Genomic DNA, 18,192 nt, shown 5'->3' on the forward strand with positions numbered 1-18,192 from the left:
TGATGCCCATCCCACACGGCCCCCGTATGCACCCCTATGCATACTCTACACGCACCCTATTCATCCCCATATGCACCTCGATACATCTCCTATGCACCCCCATACCTCCTGCACACACACCCCTATATGCCCCCTATAGTCACGCCCATGCACGCCCTATACCCACCCCTGTGCACCCCTATACACCCCCTATACGTCCCCTATAGCTCCCCCACCCCACACACCCCCCCGGCAGCGCTACCGGTGCGCGGCGACCCCTGCCGGCCGCGCCGTGCCACCGCACCCCACGGGGGGCCCCGACCCCGCGTGTCCGTGGGCGCGGAGGGTCCCCTCACCCCAAACCCCCGACCCCGCGTGTCCGTGGGGCACGGAGGTCCCGCTGGTGTCAGACAGCCGGACCCCTGAGCACGGGGACAAGTCCTTTATTTGCCAAGGGCTAAGGCCACGTTTTGGACACGGGGGTGCGTGTCCCCCCTCGACACATGTCCCCCCGCGTCTCGGAGCAGGGACTCTCCCTGAGTGGGACCCCCCGGGTGGGACCCCCCCGTGTTAAGGCCACTTGGAAAGGTTTGGGTCGTCCCGGCAGTAGGTAAGGATGGACACCCCCTCGCCTGTGTCCCCCACTCCTGTTCCCAGGGACCCCCACGGGGTGTCCCTGGAAGACAGAGGAGCACAGGGAGTCGGGGTGCTGCGGGCGCGGGGACCCCACCACATGCCCCAGCCTGGCCAGGAGCCGGGGGGGCCACGGCAGGAACGGGGCAGGGGCCCCCCAGGGGGCCGGGCACAGGGCGCTACAAGAGGGTGCAGTCCAAGTCAGGCTTCTGCCGCTGCCTCCGCTCTCCAGCTGCCCGGCCACCCGGCTGCGCGCGACCCTGCGGGCACAAGAAGGGGGCTGGCGAGGGGGAGGAACCCCCCATCATCCCAGGGGGACGCTGCCACCCTCCCCGGGACCGGCCGGGGGGCAGAGCAGGGGGATGAGGGGGTGAGAAGCACCCGCGCCCCACACTGCAGTCCCGTGAGGGAGCACCTGGTTACCTGCGCCGGGACCTGCTGCTGCCGCTGCTGCTGCTGATACTCCTCCTGCTGCAGCTGGCGAGCGAGCTCCAGGTCACTGAGCGCAGAGGGGTCCTGTCCCTGCTGTTGCTGCAGCGACAGGGCAATCATGTAATCCTGGGGGGGCGCAGAAAGAGAGCGGGGGCTCAGCACAGTGGCCCAAACCCTGCAGCGATCCCCCGGAGCCGAGATGAGACTCACGTGTCCCCTGCTGCCAGCAGGTGTCCACTACCTGGTCCACTTGTCTCTGCTGGAGCCGGTGGTCAAGGGGGGCCGCGGCAGCCCCCTCCTTGCCCGGAGCGTGGCTGAGGTGAAAATCGGTGTCGCAGAAGCAGCTGTCTCCATCCACGTTGTGGAGGCTCTCCCAGACCACCCCCTCCTCCTGCAGGAAGCCCTGGTCTGTCACCAGCAGGTAAAGGTGGCCCTGGAGAGAGGGGAGGGGGGGGGAGTCAGCCCCTACCAGCGCTGGGGAGGGGGGCTGCCGGCTCGAAGGAAGCCGGGGAAGGGGCCGGAGCCGCACCTTGTGCTTGATCATGGTGCTGAAATGGTTATTGCGGAAGAAGGCGCTGAGCTCGCCCTCCCTGACAGCGGCCGTGAGCTCGCACAGCCCGTGGTAGGTCAGCTGGGAGGCCGTGGACTCCAGGAACTGCTCAGCCACCAGCCCTGGGGTGAGAGCGGGGTGGGAGCGGGGCCGGGGTGTCGAGGCCCCCCCAGGGACCCCGGGGAGCGGGCGGCTGGGCGGTGGGGGGCCGGTACCTTCACTGACCAGGCTGGAGTCGCTGGCCTGTTTGCAGGTGATGATCTTCTCCACCAGCTGGTTGTAGCTGAGCTTGCCCACGGCGCGCACCACCTCTGGGCTCTGCGGGGAGATGCTGGGGGGTGAGCACTGGGTCTGGGGGGACCTGCCCTACCCCTCACCCACCGCCCAGGGCGAGAGGAGGATGCCCTGAACCTTCTCCAAGCAACGCTCCGTCACGGGGATGTCCAAGAAGCTGAGCTGGTGGCTTCCACTGTGGGGATGGACCCACCAGAGAAGGGGCTGGGCTGGAAGAGACCCTCACAGAGCATCCAGCCCAACCTCCCACCCACGCCACGGGCAGGGACATTCCTCTAGCTCGGCGTGCTCAGAGCCTCTGCACTCCTCCATGATGGGGCACCCGCAGCTTCTCTGGGCAACCCCTGCCAGTGCCTCACTGCCCTCGTCATTAATTTCTTCTTCACGTCCCATCTAAACCTACCCTCTTTCAGTTTAAAACCATTGTCCCGTCATGGTAAAAAGCCTCTCTCCATCTTTCCTATAACCCTTCTTACATATTGAGGGCTCTTCTTGGTCACCTTCTCCAGGATAAACAACCCCAAGACTCATCTTCTCGAAGATGAACCCCAGCTCTTCATGAAAGAGGTGCTGCAGCCCTTGGATGACCCCCCAGCCGCCCCTGGACCGACGGCGGGACAGCCGTGGGGCCAGCTCACCTGGGGGTCCACCAGCCAGCCGTGGTAGAGCGGGACATTGAGGAGGTCGAAGACAATGCACTCGGGCGTGTACTCAAAGTCCGAGACACCTGTGAACCGCACGTTGACATCCAGCCCCGTCGAGAGCTTGGGGAGGACTGTCATGGTGTCGTTGATGTTCTGGGGGGGGCAGAAAGAAGCGGGGCTTGCTCGGGAAGCTGGGTGGCACCCCAATCCTTGCAGCCCAAGGCCACCAGTGCTCCATGAGATGGAGGGGATCGATTTTTGGGCTGGGTGACACGCAGCCTCGCTCCTCACCTGCTGGAAGTTGAGCTGCAGCCCCTCCGACGGCTCCCGGGGTTGGGTGGACAAGATGCACTCCCCTGCAAGGCAGCGCGGTCAGCTCCCAGCGAGCCGGTTAACCGCGGCACGCTGCCATCCCGGCAGCGGGGCAAGGGTGACGGGTCCCGGGGAGCTCCCCGCTCACCCAGATGTGCCATCAGCTCCTCGGCCGTGATCACCTCCTTCTGCGGGGGCAGCTTCACCTGGAAGCACGAGACACGTTGGGGACTGGCCCCCGGCTCCTTCCCCTGACGGTCCAGGGGGAACCGACCACGATCCCGCCTCGCCAGCCCCCCCAGACCCGCCCCCTGCAGCCCACTTGCCTTCCACTGCAGGAAGAGGATGTTCATGATGGCCAGGAGCGGGCAGGGCCCATTCTCGCTCTGCGTGATGATGGGTGTCCGCTCGCCTTTCCAGGTGATCCACTTCACACAATAAAAATCTGCCTCTGCTTCCCGACTGGGGGTCTGGGTTCGGGGGGGCTCAGCTGGTAACCCCACCGCCCCGGCGCTCGGGCTGGGCATGGGGGCACCTGGCAGGGACCCCCTGCCCTCAGCAGGCTGTTTGCCCTCAGCGGGCTGCTTCTCCTCAGCATCTTCCCGCAGATGCTCATTGGAGGGGAGATGTGGGGCACCGCTCGGCTGCCCCACGCCAGGGAGGGAAGGCACGGCCACTTCCCCACCCTGCAGCACGGTGACTTGCCCGTCCAGCGCTGGGCTCTCCCGACCACCAGCTGGCATTTCTTCCCTAGTGGGGGTCTCCTCGGGGGGCTGGCAGGTCCCTTCGCCGCTGGAAGGGGCTGGGAGTGCCCCTTCCCGCTCAGGCGGCTGCTCCATGGGAGCAGGCAGTAGTGGGACCCTCACTGTGGCGTCCTGCCTCAAGTGGGTCTGGCTCAGGCCCCTGGGAACGCTCCGGGTCTGTCCAGGATCAGCTGCATCCCAAACCTCTCCCTTAGAAGGTAAAACTTGGGTATTTCAAGAAAAAAAAAATCTGTGTTAGTCCAATTTGTTTACCAGCTATGGCTCGTTTAGCTTAGAATTTTTTTGCCCCATCCCTTTACATTCACTTAAATAATGAAAAATAAAACGTTGGCTGTTGAAACCTCTAAATCGCTGTTAAAAAAATTAATGCCGTGGATGTGTGCGGATTTTATCTGCCTCCCGTTTCCAAAGAAAGAGGGGAAAATCCCAAACCTACCTGGGAAGAACTGAGGGGTTCGGATGGAGCCAAAGCGGTGTGGGGGAAAGGTCAGAGTTCTGTGCTCCCGCCAGGGTTTTCCTGCAAACACAGCTTGGCGAAGATGCTCCTGCAAGAGATTTGGACAATTTGGCTTTTAAATAGTCACCAGAATTGGAAAATTTGGCCTTGAAATACTCAAAGAGATTTGGGAAATTGGGCTTTTAAACACTCCGTGCAGGCAGGAGCACAGCTGCTCTGGCTTCAACTTGGTTTTCTGTCCTGTCCCTCGCTGGTCCCCCTGCCAAAGCACTGCCCGGCATGTCCCACCACGGCACGTCCCCCCATGCCAGCTCACTGGGACCCCCTTAGCCCCTAACCCTCCTGCGCCTGGCGCAGGCTGCGCTCCCGGCCACAGTCAGGGACCCGCTCTGTGAAGCCCCCCCGTATTCCCAAGGGAGCCGGGGATGCTCAGAGAGGGACAGAGGCAACAACAGCGACAAAAGAGCGATGGAAATGCCCGGGCAGGGTGGAAACAGGGGGGAAAAGGGGCTTCTGGGGGGCAGTAGTGACAGCCCAGGAGAAAATCCAGGGGTCAGTGACCTCTGAGCTGTTCCCAACTCTTTTAGGGCCAGAGCGGAGGGGTCCTGGGGGAAAGAAAAGGAGGGGGACGGTGCCTGATGGCAACCATATTATTATTATTATTATTATTATTATTGTTTCGTTGTTTTGTTGTTATTAGATTAGTGCAGACATAAATAAATATTCTTGAGAAACAGATATCTAGGTAAATGAATAGTATTAGTAAATAAATAAACAATATGCTCGATAGACAGGTAGATAGATAACCAATATTCTTAATAAATAAATCCATAAATACATACGCCAAACAATCCCTAGAAATAAATAACGTGGAAATAAATAAATATTCTTTATAGATATATAGGTAAGTAAATAAGTAGTGCTATTAACTAAACTAATAAACAATTTTGATAGATATGTAGATGATAAATAAATAGTCTTAATAACTAAACACACACATATGTACATGTTCTTTAAAAATCAATAAAATCAAATTAAATATGCTTTTAAAAAAAAGGAATAGCGAGAGGCTCTGCGTGGGCACAGAGGAGCGAGCACCGCCTCCCCAGCCCGCTGCCCAGCTGGGTTGGTGTCCGGCGAGGCACCGGGAGCTGGAAAAACCGGCTGGGGGCAGCTGGCACAGCCCTGGCCGGCGGGCACCGGGGTGGGACGGGGCCGGCAAGAGCCTCGGGAGCCGCCCTGCCTCAGTTTCCTCACCCAGTAGCATCAGCAGCCCGAGCATCAGCAGCTGGGCTGAGGGTCACCCCAGACCCCCTCAACCCACCTCCGCTGCCCCCGAAACGCCACTGTCGCTCCCACAGCCCCGGTGTCGCCCGTGTCCTGTGCCTGGCCCAGCACCGGGGCAGAGGGGTCACCCAACCCGCAGCCCCACGCCACCCCGCAGCCCCCAGCCGCGCTTACTCCACAGCCACCTTGCTGCTGTCGCTTCCCCACTCCCACCTTCTTTTCCTCTTTTTTCCTTCTTTTTTCTCCTTTTTTCCTTCTTTATTCCTTTTTTCGTTTTTCCTTTTTCCCTCCTGTCTCCTTTTTTCCTCTTTTTTCCTTCTCCTTCTTTTTTCTCCTTTTTTCCCTTCTTTCTCCTTTAGTCCTTTTTTCCTTTTTCCTTCTGTTTTCCTCCTTTTTCCTTCTTCTTCCTTCTTTCTCCTTTAGTCCTTTTTTCCTTTTTCCTTCTGTTTTCCTCCTTTTTCCTTCTTCTTTCCTCCTTTTTCCTTCTTCTTTCCTCCTTTTTTTCTCCTTTTCCCCCTTCTTTCTCCTTCTTTAGTCCTTTTCACCACCTTTTCTCTCCTTCTTCCTCCTTTATCCCTTCTTTACTCCTCCTTTTCCCCTTCCTTTTGCCTTTTTTCCTCCTTTTTTCCTCCTTTCCCCGTCTTCCCCGGCCGAGCGGAGGCCTGCTTTCCACTGCTAAGCTGCACGCTCTGGCTCTCCGCCGGGAAGGCGGATTTACAGTGGCTGACGAGGAGGAGGAGGAGGAGGAGGAGGAGGAGGAGGAAGGCAGCCAGGAGGGGTGGAGAGAGCAGGCAGCTGCCTGCAACCCGCCCTGTCACCAGCTCCCTCCTGCACACGGAGCTGTCGGGGCAAGGCCTGGGTGCTGGTTGACACTGAAAACTACCAGTTTCCTGGGGTTTTAACCCGTTTCGCAGGCCTGGCACTGGGCTGAGGGGAGGGCCCCCCCCCCCCCAATTTCACCCCCCCGCCCCCCAGTTTCTCCCACCGACAGATCCCTGGCTCGCACACGGGCCTAGGGCTCGCCCCACACCACTAGGCCGCGGCCACTACTCTGAGGGGGGGGGGGTGATGCCACCTGGGGGTGTAATACAGTCGCGGGGGGGGTCACAGCCCACCTGGGGGTGCCTGGGGGGGGGGGGGCAGGGGGGTTTCGGGGGTGTTAAGGCGGATTAGGGTGCTGGGAGAGTTGGGAGAAGGGTTGAGGGGTGTCGCCCCCACCCCGCCATTACCCCGAGAGCCCCCTCGGCGCCCGCGAAGGCTGCCGGGAAGGGGGCGGGGACAGCGGCGGGGGGGCGTAGCCCCCGCCCCTGCCCCCGCCCCTTTCCCGGCAGCCCTCGCGGGAGGCCACACCCCCGCCGCCAAGGCCTGAGGAGAGTCGGGGTGGGCTGGGCCGTACTGGGTTATACTGGGCCGGACTGGGCGGGTTGGGGCGTGGATCGCCGCCGTTATGGAGCGGTTCGTGGAGGGGAACCGGGCAGCTCTGCAGGTAGCGGGGATGGAGTGGGGGAGGGCGCTGGGGGAGACGGGGGGGGAGGACGACACTGGGTGCCCAGGAAAGCGGGGGGCCTGGGGTGTAGGAGGCCTGGGGACCCAGGGTGTTGGGGTGCGGGGGGACTGGTGTGCAGGGGGGACTGGAAGAGCAAGGTGGGCAGGAGACTGGGTGCCCAGGAAAGCAAGGCGCAGGGGGCTTGGGGGGAGCAGGGTGCAGGGGCTTGGATGCATGGAGGCTGGATGCTCAGGACAGTGGGGTGCCCAGTGGAAATGGGGTGCAGGGGGACTGCATGCCCAGGGGAGCAGCGTGTGCAGGGTCAGGGCCCCTGAGTGGGGTGCATCCATCCTCCCTGGAGAGAGGGGCTGGTTGCATGCTGCCCCTCAGCCCCACAGTCGGGGGGGGCTCTCCAGCACCCCCTACCCCACCCCTGCAGCCTCGTCCCCCGTCTTGCAGCACAGGGTGCAGGTCCCCTGTTAAATAACGGGGTTAATGCCGCAGGCAGCACTCAGTTGTTTACTTCCTTGGCTTGTACCAAATAAATGAGCAAAACTGGGTTATGGTATGAAATACTTGTCACCAAAAAAGGGCCTGGAGACAGGGCAGCTCCTCGAGCATGACAGGACAGGCGCCAGAATCTGGGGACAGGGAATTCGTGGGGTGACATGGGTGACATTGTTTTCTTGCTGCTGCAGGCAAGAAAACAAAAAGGGGTGAAATGTCGCATTTTGAGGGACAGCCAGCCCCAAACTCGCCATCTCTGGAAAAGCCACCTTGGTCTGGGATTAAAATACCAAAGGCTCCCAGGGCTGCAATGTTGTCCCCAGATTGGGAAGGTCCCCATCCCCACTGCCACAGTCCCTCGTGGCCGGGCTGGGCTTTGCCGCTCTCGCCGAGGCCACAATGCACCTGGTTTCACACATGCGCCCCCAAAATGTGGGGCTTTCATGCCAGAAATGGATCCCAGCCAAGTCTGGTCCCCAAGGGTGCCGGGCTATGTGGTGCTTCAGGGATGCCGTCAGCCTGTCTGCTGCTGGCAGCAGCTGGGAGATGGGTACTGGTGGGTGGCAGCTGTGGGTGACGTCTGCGATGAGTGGCTCCAGGGATGCTGGCGGGGAAGGGACCAACCTGGGAGTCTTTGGAGGATGGGGATGCGTTGCTGCCGTGCCTGATGCCTCCTGCCCTGGCAGGAGCATGTCCGGCGTCACCAGGAGATCCATGTGGTGATGGGCAATGAGGCCTGTGACTTGGACTCCACTGTCTCGGCCCTGGCCCTGGCTTATTTCCTGGCAAAGGTGAGGCTTGCCCACTGGCTCGGGGACAGATGGTGGCTTGGGGATGCCTCACCGGGTGTCATCCCCGCCGCAGACCTCCCCAGCTCCCAAAGCCACCTTCATCCCAGTGCTGAACATCCCTCGTGCCGACTTCGCCCTCCGGACGGAGACAACGTTTCTGCTGCGGGAGCAGGGCATCCCCGCCACCTCCCTCATCTTTCGGGATGAGATCGACCTGGGGGGGCTGCACCGCGCCGGGCTGCTCTCCCTGACGCTGGTCGATCACCACGTCCTGCCCGGGTGAGCCGGGGCAGGGGGACGCAGGGACAGCCAGGGCCACCCACCCAAAGCCTCGCTTTTTCCTCGCTTGCTTTTGGCCCAGGGTGGGTAAAACCTTCCCCTTTCCGGGGTGTTTTTAGGGTAGGAGGAGAGGAACAAAGGGGGTTTCCAGGTTCTGCTGGGGGTGACGCCTCACAGCTACACAGCAGGGCCATGCTGGGGGTCTCACCCTGCCTGTCTCGCCCACTAGCACCGACGCAGCCTTGGAAGAGGCTGTGGTGGAGGTCCTTGATCACCGGCCGTTGGAACGGGACCGAGCTCCTGGCTGCCAGGTGACAGCAGAGCTGGTGGGCTCCTGTGCCACGCTGGTGACGGAGCGGATTGCCCAAGGTCCCCCGGGTGTGCTGGACAGAACCACGGCCACACTGCTGCACGGTGAGGACGGACCCTCGCTGAGCCCTGTCCGAGGGGGACGGTGATGACTGATGGCCCCCGGTTGTCCCCCCGCCACAGGTACTATCCTCCTGGACTGCATCAACCTGAGCCCGGCTGCCGGCAAGGTGACGCCCAGGGACGTGGCGTGTGTCTCCCTGCTTGAGGCGAGGTTCCCCGAGCTGCCACCCCGCGACACCATCTTTGAAGCCTTGCAGGCAGCCAAGTTTGATGTCTCAGGTCCGTGTGCTGGGGTGGTGGCACCCACGGTGTGGCTGGGAGCGGGTACTGGTCCCCGGGGCTCACGCTTGGCCCCTCTTTGCCTCCCAGGGCTGACGACAGAGCAGATGCTCGGCGACGAGCTGGCCCTCGCCATCAGTGCCATCTATATGGACCTGGAGGTGAGGCTCGGCACGGGGGGAGCTGAGGTGGGGAGTGGCACAATGGGGACACCAGCATGATGCCAGTGTCTCTCCCCCTCCAGACCTTCCTACGCCGGCCCAGCTTGCTGCAGGACCTGGATGCTTTCTGCCAGGCTCGGGGCTATGCGGGGCTGGTGGCCATGACAATCTCTTATAACGAGCGCAACGAGCCCTCCCGGCAGCTCGCCGTCTACAGCCAGCATGAGACACTCCGCAGCACGGTGAGGGGCGTGCCCAGGCACCCCAGTCCCTCAGCACGGGGGTCTGGGGTAGCAGCCAGGCAGTTCTCGGCTGCAGTTTGCCCCAAAAGCCCCCCAAAGATCTTGGGGGGTGCTAGGGGGTCCCAGCCGCGGTGCTCCCTCCTTTGCAGATGTGCCGGGCGCTGGAGGAGGCGACGATGCCATCCCTGCACCTCCAGCCCCTCCTGAGCCCCTGGTCCTGCCTGGGCACCTACACCCAGGGCAATGCTTTGGCGTCGCGGAAGAAGGTCCTGCCCATCCTGCGGGCAGCCCTGGGGGGGCCAGGCGTTACTGGGGGTCCGGAGGAAGAGGTGGTCCCGCCACCCACCCCGATGAACAGCCTGGTGGAAGAATGTCCGCTGGCCCAGGCCGTGCCCCCGCTCTGCCCCCAGGATGTCCTGGAGCGGGTCAGCCGCATTGCCGCTGGGCAGCCGCCCGGCTCCCCAAAATAAAAGTGGGTGACCAGAGACTTCTGGGGTCCGTATGAGGAGGTGGGGTCCCTGGGCAGGTCCTGGCAGGGTGCCCAGGCACCAGGGGTTGCAGCTGCCTTCAGTACAACTCGCCTGCCTTCGTTAGAGGTCAGCTCCCGGATGGAGGGAGGCCCTCGTTATTTGTCGCCCCTCCCGCCCCCGCTGGGGTTTGGTCCCCCAGGGTGGGTTTTTGGGGACCCCGTGGGCAGCAGGGCCAGGGCAGCGCTTGCACCCACTTCATGAAGGCATTGGGGCGGGGGGGGGGGGGGTTTAACGAGTTCTTGTTCTTCCTCCCTCGGGGGGATGTGGGGGGCCCCGGCTGGTGGGTCCAGACACGCAGCTGGCCCAGAACTGTCACCCACAGACTCAGAGGATTAAATTTCCATTTTTTCTTCCACTTTTGGCTCTTGGCTCTTCTTCCATGATGGGTCTGGCGTCGTCCCACTCACCCCAGGGTGCCTGGCATGGCCCCCACCCTCCCAGGGGGTGAACCGTCTCTTTTCCTGGGGTGCAGACCCCCCTGCCAATATCCCCTCTGGGTCAGAGGAGCATTTCGGGGCGGGGGGGGGGGGCTCGGTGTGGCCGAACCCCCAAATCCAGCTCAGCCAGGAGGAAACCGGTTGTGCCACCACGAGCTGTGGCCTCTGCCGGCTGCGAATGCGGCCAAACCAGTTTGGATGAGCCACCAGTGCCGTCACCGGAGCCCTTCATCTGTGGGGAGCCACAGGGGGAGAGAGGCTCCCCAGAGGTGAGCAGCCCCGGTGCCGGGAGTCTCTGAGGTCTCGTAGAGGGTTGAGTGGGGCCGCGACGGGGTTCCCTGCGGAGCGTCTGGGCCATCTCCTTGCAGCGGGGTGTGCTGTTTGCTTTCAGTTTGCAAACAGGGCAGGACGGGTTGGAAATGGGGACAGTTCGGTAGGGGGAACCCCTCGGGGGCTGGTCCTCACGGGGCTGGCGTCTCTGCAGGTGATGGCAACAAGGATGGCCACCGTGATGGCCACCGGGGATGGCCTGGACCTGAGCGAGGAGTGGCAGGATGAAGACTTCCCTGGGTAAGGGAGCGATGGGAGCGGCACCCCCAAACCTGCTCCCCAGCCCGGGGTCCCGCTTGACCCCCTGTCCCTGCCAGGCCCCTGCCGGAGGAGTGCCTGGGGGCCGGGGGTGCCCTGCGGCGCATGCGGAGGCGGCTGCCAGCGCTGGAGCGGACCGAGAGCACCGATCGCTCGCCCGACGCCAGCATCGACCTCGACCTGGATGCGCTGGAGACACCCACAGGCAGCGACGGCTTCGAGTGGGAGGGTGAGACCCGGCCGGGGTGGGGGCGCGGGGACCCCCGGTGCCTCGCCGCCGGTGCCGTGCTAACCGGCTGCCTGCAGAGGAGCTGCCGCACGCCTGGGCCTTCGCCGAGGGGGCTGGCAGCCGGTGGGAGCCGGACACGGAGGACGAGCAGCCGGAGGAGAGCGTAGATCTGAGCGCGGTGGAGCCCTACAGCCGAGTCCTCTCCCACGGGGGTAACACGGGGCCGGGTGCCCGGGGTGGGACTCCTGGGTCCCCTCCCTGAGCACGCGGGGTCTGGGGGGGACGGCAGGCGCTGGCTGTGCCACCCTCCACTCTGGCCAGGGTACGACAGTGAGGGCTTTGGCGCCATCCTGCTCTTCGCCGCCTGCCACCTCCCGGATAGCAGCATCCCCCGGTACAGCTACGTGATGGAGAACCTGCTCAGGTGGGGTCCCGGGGGGACGGGATCCTTCCCATATGCCCTATGCCTGTTTCCCCAAGCCGATGGGTTGCACCACCCCTCCAGGTACATCATGGGCACCCTGGAGAGGACGGTGGCCGACCGCTACATCCTGGTGTGCCTGAGCGGGGCGGCAGCACGGGGACAGATCCCCTCCTTCAGCTGGATGAAGCGGTGCTACCGAGCGATGGATCGGCGGTGAGCGTGCAAGGGCTCCCAGTGAGCGTGCCAGAGCGGGGGTGGCAGCGAGCGTGCCGGGATGGCGGCGAGCCCTGGAGCATCCCCATCCTTCCCAGGCTCCGGAAGAGTCTCCAAGCTGTGATCATCGTCCACCCCACCTGGTACATCAAGGCGCTTGTGACGCTTTTCCAGCCCTTTCTCAGGTAGGGCTGCTTGCACCCACGTGTGCAAGGCCTTGCACGAGGACCTTCACCTCCTCGCCGGTGCCTCCTGTGCCAGCTCCTGGTGAACCAGCCCCATCACACAAGGGTGTAACGAGCTGGGGGGCCTCGGCGCCCCCATCTCCCCCAGCCCCACCTTCAGCGGCAAGGTCCGGTTTGCTGCCAGCCTGCGGGAGCTCTCCCGGCTTGTCCCCTTGGAGCCGGCACACATCCCCGAGCCCGTCCGGCGGTGAGCCCCCTCCCCAGGGCTGGGGTTTAAGGGGGGTGCATGCATTGCCTCCTACCAATGCTCTTCTCTCCCCCGCAGGTTAGAGCCGGGTTGGGATGGCAGCCGGGCTGCGATGCGGTGATGGGGACGCGCAGGGACGCACAGCGGTGGGATGGGGGGCTCTTGGCAGACCCGACGCCGTCCCTGAGCACCCACGGGTGAATAAAGGACATGGATGGGTGCACGGTGCCCAGTGTGGGCGGTGGGTCTCGGCTCTTCTTGGCAAATCTGGCAGTACCAGTAGCAGAGGAGGGAGGCAAGGAGCCGCGGGCAGCTCACGGACACACTCCTCGGGCCAGCACAAGGGTTTTATTTCAAGGTTGGGTTGTTTTTCCCAGGGGAGGGAAAACCGAATCAAGCATCGGCACTGGCTTACCAAGGCCAAGCGCACCGTGGGGCTGGAAAAGCACGGCTCCGCACAGGAGCATCCCAGCGTGGCATGGAGCATGGCGAGGAGGAAAGCCTCTGCCGCCTGGCCGTGATGCCTGGCACGTGCTATTTAATATTTAATCCCGGCGCTATTTAAACTATATACACCCGCGCCTGAATTCGGGAGCCCGAGTCCCTTCTTGGGTCGGGCCCCGTCCTGCCTCGGCCGGTGCTGGTGAAACGCTGGTGGCGATCCCGGGTGGAGGTGACCCCACCACAGTCCTGCCTCCGAGGTGGCGGAGGCTGCCTAGTTGGTTTTTTTGAGCTTTTAAAAAAAAAAAAAAAAAAAAAAGAAAAAAAAATCCTAAAAAAAGAAGGAAGGTGGCAGTTTACCAGCGGTGGAAATGCCAGCTGGAGGCACCGTGGGCTTGGTGGTGGTGTCGGCACTGAGCCGCTGCCGGTGAGACACCGAAGCGTTGGGCTTTAATCCCAGTTTTGCTCTTCCACGCCTTCCCGGGAGGACACCAAATCAGCCTCCGCACCAGGACAGGCCCCAGTCCCCTGGGAAAACCAAGGCACCGTGGCCCAGTGCCAAGAGGGGCCCGTGGGAGACGCTGGTGTGGAGAAAGGGAAAAGGGGGAGGATTTGGCACATCTTGGCTGCGCCCGGCAGCTCCTGGCACGCTTCGTGAGGGCAGCTGCGTCTTTTCGGCTGAGATGCCGGTCGGGTGCGAGGTGGGGGCTGCTGTCCCTGCTCCCTCCCCGCGTCACCGACCGATGCCTCCGGGAAGGAGGGATTTGCTGGGGGGAGGGGTGACAACCAAAAGCCACCGGGAGCTGGGCGAGGATTGCTCTGCATAAATTACCGCGGGGTTAAAGCGCTCGAGGTCGGCTTCTCCTCCGGTTGGGAATCAGGCAGTTCAAATTTGGGCTGAAAAAGCCAGGAATCTGCAAAGTCCAAGAGGGTGGGTTACAAAACCGCACAAGCGGGGTCTCCTTTTGGGTGTGTTATTAGCGGTGGTGCCTTGGAGGGGGGCAGCGGGTGCTCGGGGCTGCCACAGCTGCCCGCGTGGCAGGGTACTCACAGTCTACAAGACCCGGGAGTTGCTCCACTGTCGCTCCCGTCCACCCTTGGACCTCATCTCCTGGACGGCGCCAGTCTGCGGGGAAGGTGCAGAGATGTGGCATCACCGCCATGAGACCCACCACCCCCCTGTGCCATCCCATCACCCAAACATCAGGCTGCGTCACGCCAACCATGAGACCCAGCACCCAACCATGACACCCAGCATCAACACCCACCCCCCAACCGTGACACCCAGTGCCCCAACAGTGACACCCACCGCCCAACCATGAGACCCACCCCCCAAACCGTGCGCGTGGGTAGGGTACCATGGGCAGGCCTTCGCCTGCGGCCATGTCACCAGAGCCAATGTGCGTCAGGTGGACGAAGTTCATGGGCTCCCCGATCATGGAGCGGTCGATCCGTCTCCTCCTCTTCTTCTGCAAGCAGATGAAGGCCATCAGTCCCTGCTGAGCCCAGGACCCCAACCCCCGCCCCTGAACCAGCCACGCTGAAGCTACTCACCGGCTGTGGCTTCTCTACGACACAGCAGCCCAGCTTGTGCCAGAAGTCACTCATATTCACGGCGGCCAGCTTCCCTCCGTGCCAGGCTGGCTGCCGGTGGGGGGCCGCACCGGTGCAGAGACCCCCGTGCAGGGTCACTCCATGGGGACAGGTGGGGGGACCTGATCAGGGTGGCACGGCGTGGAGAGGAGCAGCCAGCTGCAGGTGTGAAGGGAGGAGTGATGCCTGCAGTTCTGACTCCCCAAATCAACACCAAATCCATTTCCTATCGACCGAGCGGAGCCAGGAACCCCTGGCATCGCTCAGCCACCCAGAAGAATTGTCCCCGTGACCAGGGCAGGATCCGGCCCTGGCCCCAGTGCAGGACACGGCTGAGGGATGCTGCGGCAGGATGGGGGGGGAACGGAGGCAGCCATAGCAAATCCCAACTCCCTGAGCCAGGCGGCTATAAATATCCCGGTCTTTCCGAAAAGGGGCCGGAGGTTGAGCTCTTCCGCTCCGGCTCAAAAAGCAGATGGGGGGGGGGGGAAATAAACAGGGGCTCTGCCTGGCTGGTGGGACTGTACCCCAAACACCCACAGCCCCAGCTGGGGTAGCCAAGGCAGGTATGGAAAGGGGGATTCACCCCCAAAATGGGTGCTCCCCACCCCAAGGAGAGACAACTTTTATGCTGCAAAAGCACCCGGCGGCACGCACAAAACTCACCCGCCCACGAAGAGCTGTGGCCTGAGCGCAAGCTTATATCAGCCGCCAGAGAGTCCCCACGCCAGCGTGGGGGGCAGCTAGCAGCTGTGCCGAGACACGGCCAAGTTTTGCCGGAGCTCGGCCGCGGTGGCAGATGGGCGCCGGACCCCACCGCGCTGGCAAACAGGAAAAGTCCCTTCCTCTGCCCCTGCACCGGTGACACCGGATGGGTCCAAAGTCCGCGGCAGCCGGCCGGCGCTTCCTGCCCGCAGCGGGGAGGAGCAGGGCCCGTGGCCGTGACTGCTCGGTGTCGGGGCCAGCAGACCCCGAAATGCAGTGCTAAGCCCCCCTTTGGGTGCCCAGGGATGCTCCGTCCCTGCGGGATTGCATCACCTCGGCGCTGTCCCCATTCACAGCCTTGGCAGGGCCAGCGGGCAGGATGCGGCCTCAGGGTGACCTGGCTGCTCCCCCGAACGACCCCACGGCCGCGCAGCACCTGCGGCCCATCCCCTTGGCGTCAGGACACCGAGGGGGAGCGGGTGCCTGGCCTTGCCCACTCCCCCACTGCACTGCCAGCCTGGGGCCCAGCCTGGAGGCCAAGGAACGACGGAAGGAGCCCCCACCAGAGCCCCCTGTGCCCCTCACCCTGGCGCCTGGGCCCTGGCCCGCAGCCCCCCCTGCCACAAGTGCAGCTGCTGAGAACGGGCAGGTTGTGACACGTCTGGGGTGGCGTAAACCGGGGCCGTGCCCACGCCAGACCCGCGCACCAGCACCCCCCAGCACCCCCTGCCAAACTTGGCCTCTCCCCCGGGCTGTGGACGGACGGACGGACAGACGGAGCGGGGCGGGGGGGCTGCCTTTTCTTTCTAGCCCCATTTCCTTAGGAAATGAGGCTGCCGGAGCCGGCCCCCGCCATAACACCCCAGCTCGCTGTCGGATCCGGCAGTGCAGCGGAAAGGCCTTTGGGGTGGGGGGGTACCCCCCAAATTCAGCATCGCAACCAGTCCCCAGGGCGCTGGAAGAGCCTCTGCAGGGAGCCCCCCAGGAGCAGGCTCAGCCTTGTACAAGCCATCAGTGAACCCCCGTACAAACCCCGAGGGGTTCAAGCTGCTGCAACTCCCCACTTGGACCCCTCCTCCCTGCCCCCAAACCCATCCCCCAGCACCCACCAGGCCTCACGTCCCCGTGCCCAGTGAAGGGTGACGGCTGGGGCCAGATCCGGCCGCTCTCCCGGCTCCGGGTGGTTGTCGGTGGTGGGTCCTGCAGGCCGCAGCCGCCCCAGCTCCCCCCAGCTGGGGGTCTCACGTGCCCCCCTCCCCGTTTGCCCACCCCTGCGCTGAGTTGTGTCCGGTCTCAGCCCACCTGGGTGATGGGGCCTGGCCCTTCAGTGGCCCCCGGGGAGGGCGGCTCATGGGCCCGTGCCGGCATGCACAAAATGACTTCCCTGTTGGGAAACCACCGCTCGGCAGCTCTGCGTCACCGGCGGGGGACCAGGGAGAGGGGGGAGGCTGTTCAGTGGGGCGGGGGGTTGCACTGCAGGCCTCCAGCACCGGGGGTCACCCACCCCAAGGGTGCCCACTGGGGTCCCCCCAAGCTCAGAGGGAGGGCAGTGTGCGGGAACGGGGCCGTGCTGGACAAGAGACCTGGGACCCCCCCCAGTTGCAGGCCCAGGACCCCCAGGATGGGGTGCCAAACTGGAGGAGAACCCCCTTTTGCGTGGGATGGTCACGGCTGCCAGCCTGGGAGCACTGGGTGCCAGCAAGGGTGGGGGTCTCGTGGGGCTCGGTAGGGCTGGGAGGCGGCAGAAGGGCTGGAGGCCCTGGGGGTCACTCTAAGGCTGGGGGGTCCCGGCTGGGCTGGAGGTCCCAGAAGGGCTGGGGACCTCAAGGGTCCTGTAGGGTTTGGGGGTCCTAGTGGGGCTGGGGGGGTCCCGGTGGGGCTGGGGACCCCTGAGGTCCCAGCAGGGCTGGGGGGTGCCAGTAGGGCTGGGGGGTGCCAGTGGGGCTTGGAAGCCCGGGGGTCCTGGTAAGGCGGGGAGGCGTCCCGATAGGACTGGGGGTCCCGGTAGGGCTGGGGGAGTCCGGACAGCGTCGGGGAGTCCAGACAGGGCTGGGGGGTCCGGACAAGGCCGGGGGTCCCGGCAGGATTCCCCGGTCCGACCCGAGGGCTGCAAGGTGGGGGTCCTCCCGCCGCCCCCTGCCCGTCCCGCTGCGCTGCCCGCCTTCCCACGGCGCGATCGAGGGCCCTTCCGCGGGGTCGCACGCCTCGGGGGGGCCGCTCCCGCTCCCGCTCCCGGTGGCGGCCTCATTACCTGCCCCGGCGCAGGGTGCGGGGTCCCGGTGCAGGTCCCGGTGCCGGTGCCCAGCTCGCAGCGGCCAGGCGTGGCCCGGCGGGTGCGGGACGCGGCGCTCCCCCGCCGCCCGGCTCGGCTCGGCCCGGCCCGGCCCGGAGCACAGCTCCTACCCTGGCCGCCGCCGGCATTGCAGCGGCCGCCGCCGGGCCGGGAGGGGCCGGCGGGGCCGGGGGTCCCCGGGGCCCCGGTGGGGATGGGGGTCCTGGGGTCCCGGTTGGGCTGGGGGCCCCCGAGGTCCCAGAAGGGCTGGGGGGGCCTGGTAGGGATGGGGGTCCTGGCAGGGCTGGGGGTCCCAGGGGTCCTGGCAGGGCAGGGGGTCCCAGGGGTCCTGGCAGGGCAGGGGGTCCCCACCAGGGCTCTGTTACGCCCCCGTTGCTCCGGAGCCTTACTCCCACTTGTTCCGCGGATGTGCCAGAGCCCCTGGGGGACCAAAGCGCCCAAACGGGTGGGAACCCCTGGGCCACCCCGCAGCCGGCGTCGAGCAGCGTTGCACCACTGCCAGCTCAGGGCCCTTCCGCTTGCACAATGCCTACTGCCGTGCCACCGCCACCCGTCACGGTCCTGCCACTGCCATGCCACGCACCATGGTCCTGCCACCACCGCTGCCATGTGTCACTGTCCTGCCACTGCCACCCGTCAAGGTCCTGCCACCACCACCGCTGCCTGCCATGGCCCTGCCACTGCTACTGCTCATGGCCCTGCCACCGCCACCGCTGCCTGCCACAGTCCTGCCACTGCCATGGCTGCTGGCGAAATCCCGCAGCCCCAGCCACCGGCCAAGCCGGACTGGGACCCTCGGGGTGTCCCCAGCCCAGCTGGAGGGACCCACACAGGGGAC

At 64.3% G+C, this 18,192-nt stretch overlaps 4 protein-coding genes across 10 annotated transcripts; 2 read left to right on the forward strand and 2 right to left on the reverse strand.

The window, feature by feature from the left end:
• Positions 1-655: 655 nt before the first annotated feature.
• On the reverse strand, positions 656-3,811 carry MINDY1 (MINDY lysine 48 deubiquitinase 1). Of its 3 annotated transcripts, none has more exons than XM_056322311.1 (9): positions 3,171-3,811; positions 2,993-3,050; positions 2,824-2,888; positions 2,527-2,685; positions 1,810-1,912; positions 1,574-1,716; positions 1,286-1,477; positions 1,036-1,170; positions 656-872 (listed from the first exon to the last, which is right to left on the reverse strand). In XM_056322311.1, exons 1-9 carry the CDS (start codon positions 3,681-3,683, stop codon positions 792-794), a joined length of 1,449 nt encoding a protein of 482 aa, XP_056178286.1. In that variant the 5' UTR covers positions 3,684-3,811; the 3' UTR covers positions 656-791. The 3 variants fall into 3 exon arrangements, 1 of the variants encoding a protein (XP_056178286.1); XR_008819051.1 differs by having other exon boundaries at positions 737-872; positions 1,028-1,170; positions 1,255-1,477; XR_008819050.1 differs by having other exon boundaries at positions 738-872; positions 1,255-1,477.
• A 2,884-nt stretch (positions 3,812-6,695) lies between these two features.
• Positions 6,696-10,354, forward strand: PRUNE1 (prune exopolyphosphatase 1). The gene is made up of 8 exons (XM_056322347.1): positions 6,696-6,838; positions 8,032-8,136; positions 8,210-8,415; positions 8,645-8,829; positions 8,908-9,066; positions 9,157-9,227; positions 9,311-9,469; positions 9,619-10,354. The coding sequence occupies exons 1-8, from the start codon at positions 6,800-6,802 to the stop codon at positions 9,937-9,939; spliced, it is 1,245 nt and encodes a 414-aa protein (XP_056178322.1). The 5' UTR covers positions 6,696-6,799; the 3' UTR covers positions 9,940-10,354.
• Positions 10,355-10,476: 122 nt separating this feature from the next.
• Positions 10,477-12,542, forward strand: BNIPL (BCL2 interacting protein like). Of its 3 annotated transcripts, none has more exons than XR_008819054.1 (9): positions 10,477-10,705; positions 10,921-11,006; positions 11,084-11,253; positions 11,331-11,465; positions 11,575-11,677; positions 11,759-11,890; positions 11,989-12,075; positions 12,152-12,322; positions 12,401-12,446. XR_008819054.1 is itself a non-coding variant. In XM_056322348.1 (9 exons), the coding sequence occupies exons 2-9, from the start codon at positions 10,924-10,926 to the stop codon at positions 12,441-12,443; spliced, it is 852 nt and encodes a 283-aa protein (XP_056178323.1). In that variant the 5' UTR covers positions 10,477-10,705; positions 10,921-10,923; the 3' UTR covers positions 12,444-12,542. The 3 variants fall into 3 exon arrangements, 2 of the variants coding, with proteins under 2 accessions (XP_056178323.1, XP_056178324.1); XM_056322348.1 differs by having other exon boundaries at positions 12,224-12,322; positions 12,401-12,542; XM_056322349.1 differs by lacking the exon at positions 12,401-12,446 and having other exon boundaries at positions 12,152-12,339.
• Positions 12,543-12,651: 109 nt separating this feature from the next.
• Positions 12,652-17,468, reverse strand: CDC42SE1 (CDC42 small effector 1). 3 transcript variants are annotated; one of them, XM_056322350.1, is made up of 5 exons: positions 17,313-17,468; positions 14,318-14,515; positions 14,122-14,232; positions 13,815-13,889; positions 12,652-13,677 (listed from the first exon to the last, which is right to left on the reverse strand). In XM_056322350.1, the coding sequence occupies exons 2-4, from the start codon at positions 14,369-14,371 to the stop codon at positions 13,818-13,820; spliced, it is 237 nt and encodes a 78-aa protein (XP_056178325.1). In that variant the 5' UTR covers positions 14,372-14,515; positions 17,313-17,468; the 3' UTR covers positions 12,652-13,677; positions 13,815-13,817. The 3 variants fall into 3 exon arrangements, with proteins under 3 accessions (XP_056178325.1, XP_056178327.1, XP_056178326.1); XM_056322352.1 differs by lacking the exon at positions 17,313-17,468 and adding an exon at positions 16,364-17,260; XM_056322351.1 differs by lacking the exon at positions 17,313-17,468 and adding an exon at positions 16,171-16,328.
• Between the last annotated feature and the right edge of the window lie 724 nt (positions 17,469-18,192).

The sequence above is a fragment of the Falco biarmicus genome, chromosome 19 (genome assembly GCF_023638135.1).
Source record: "Falco biarmicus isolate bFalBia1 chromosome 19, bFalBia1.pri, whole genome shotgun sequence".
In the NCBI taxonomy this organism is placed as follows: Eukaryota; Metazoa; Chordata; class Aves; order Falconiformes; family Falconidae; genus Falco; species Falco biarmicus.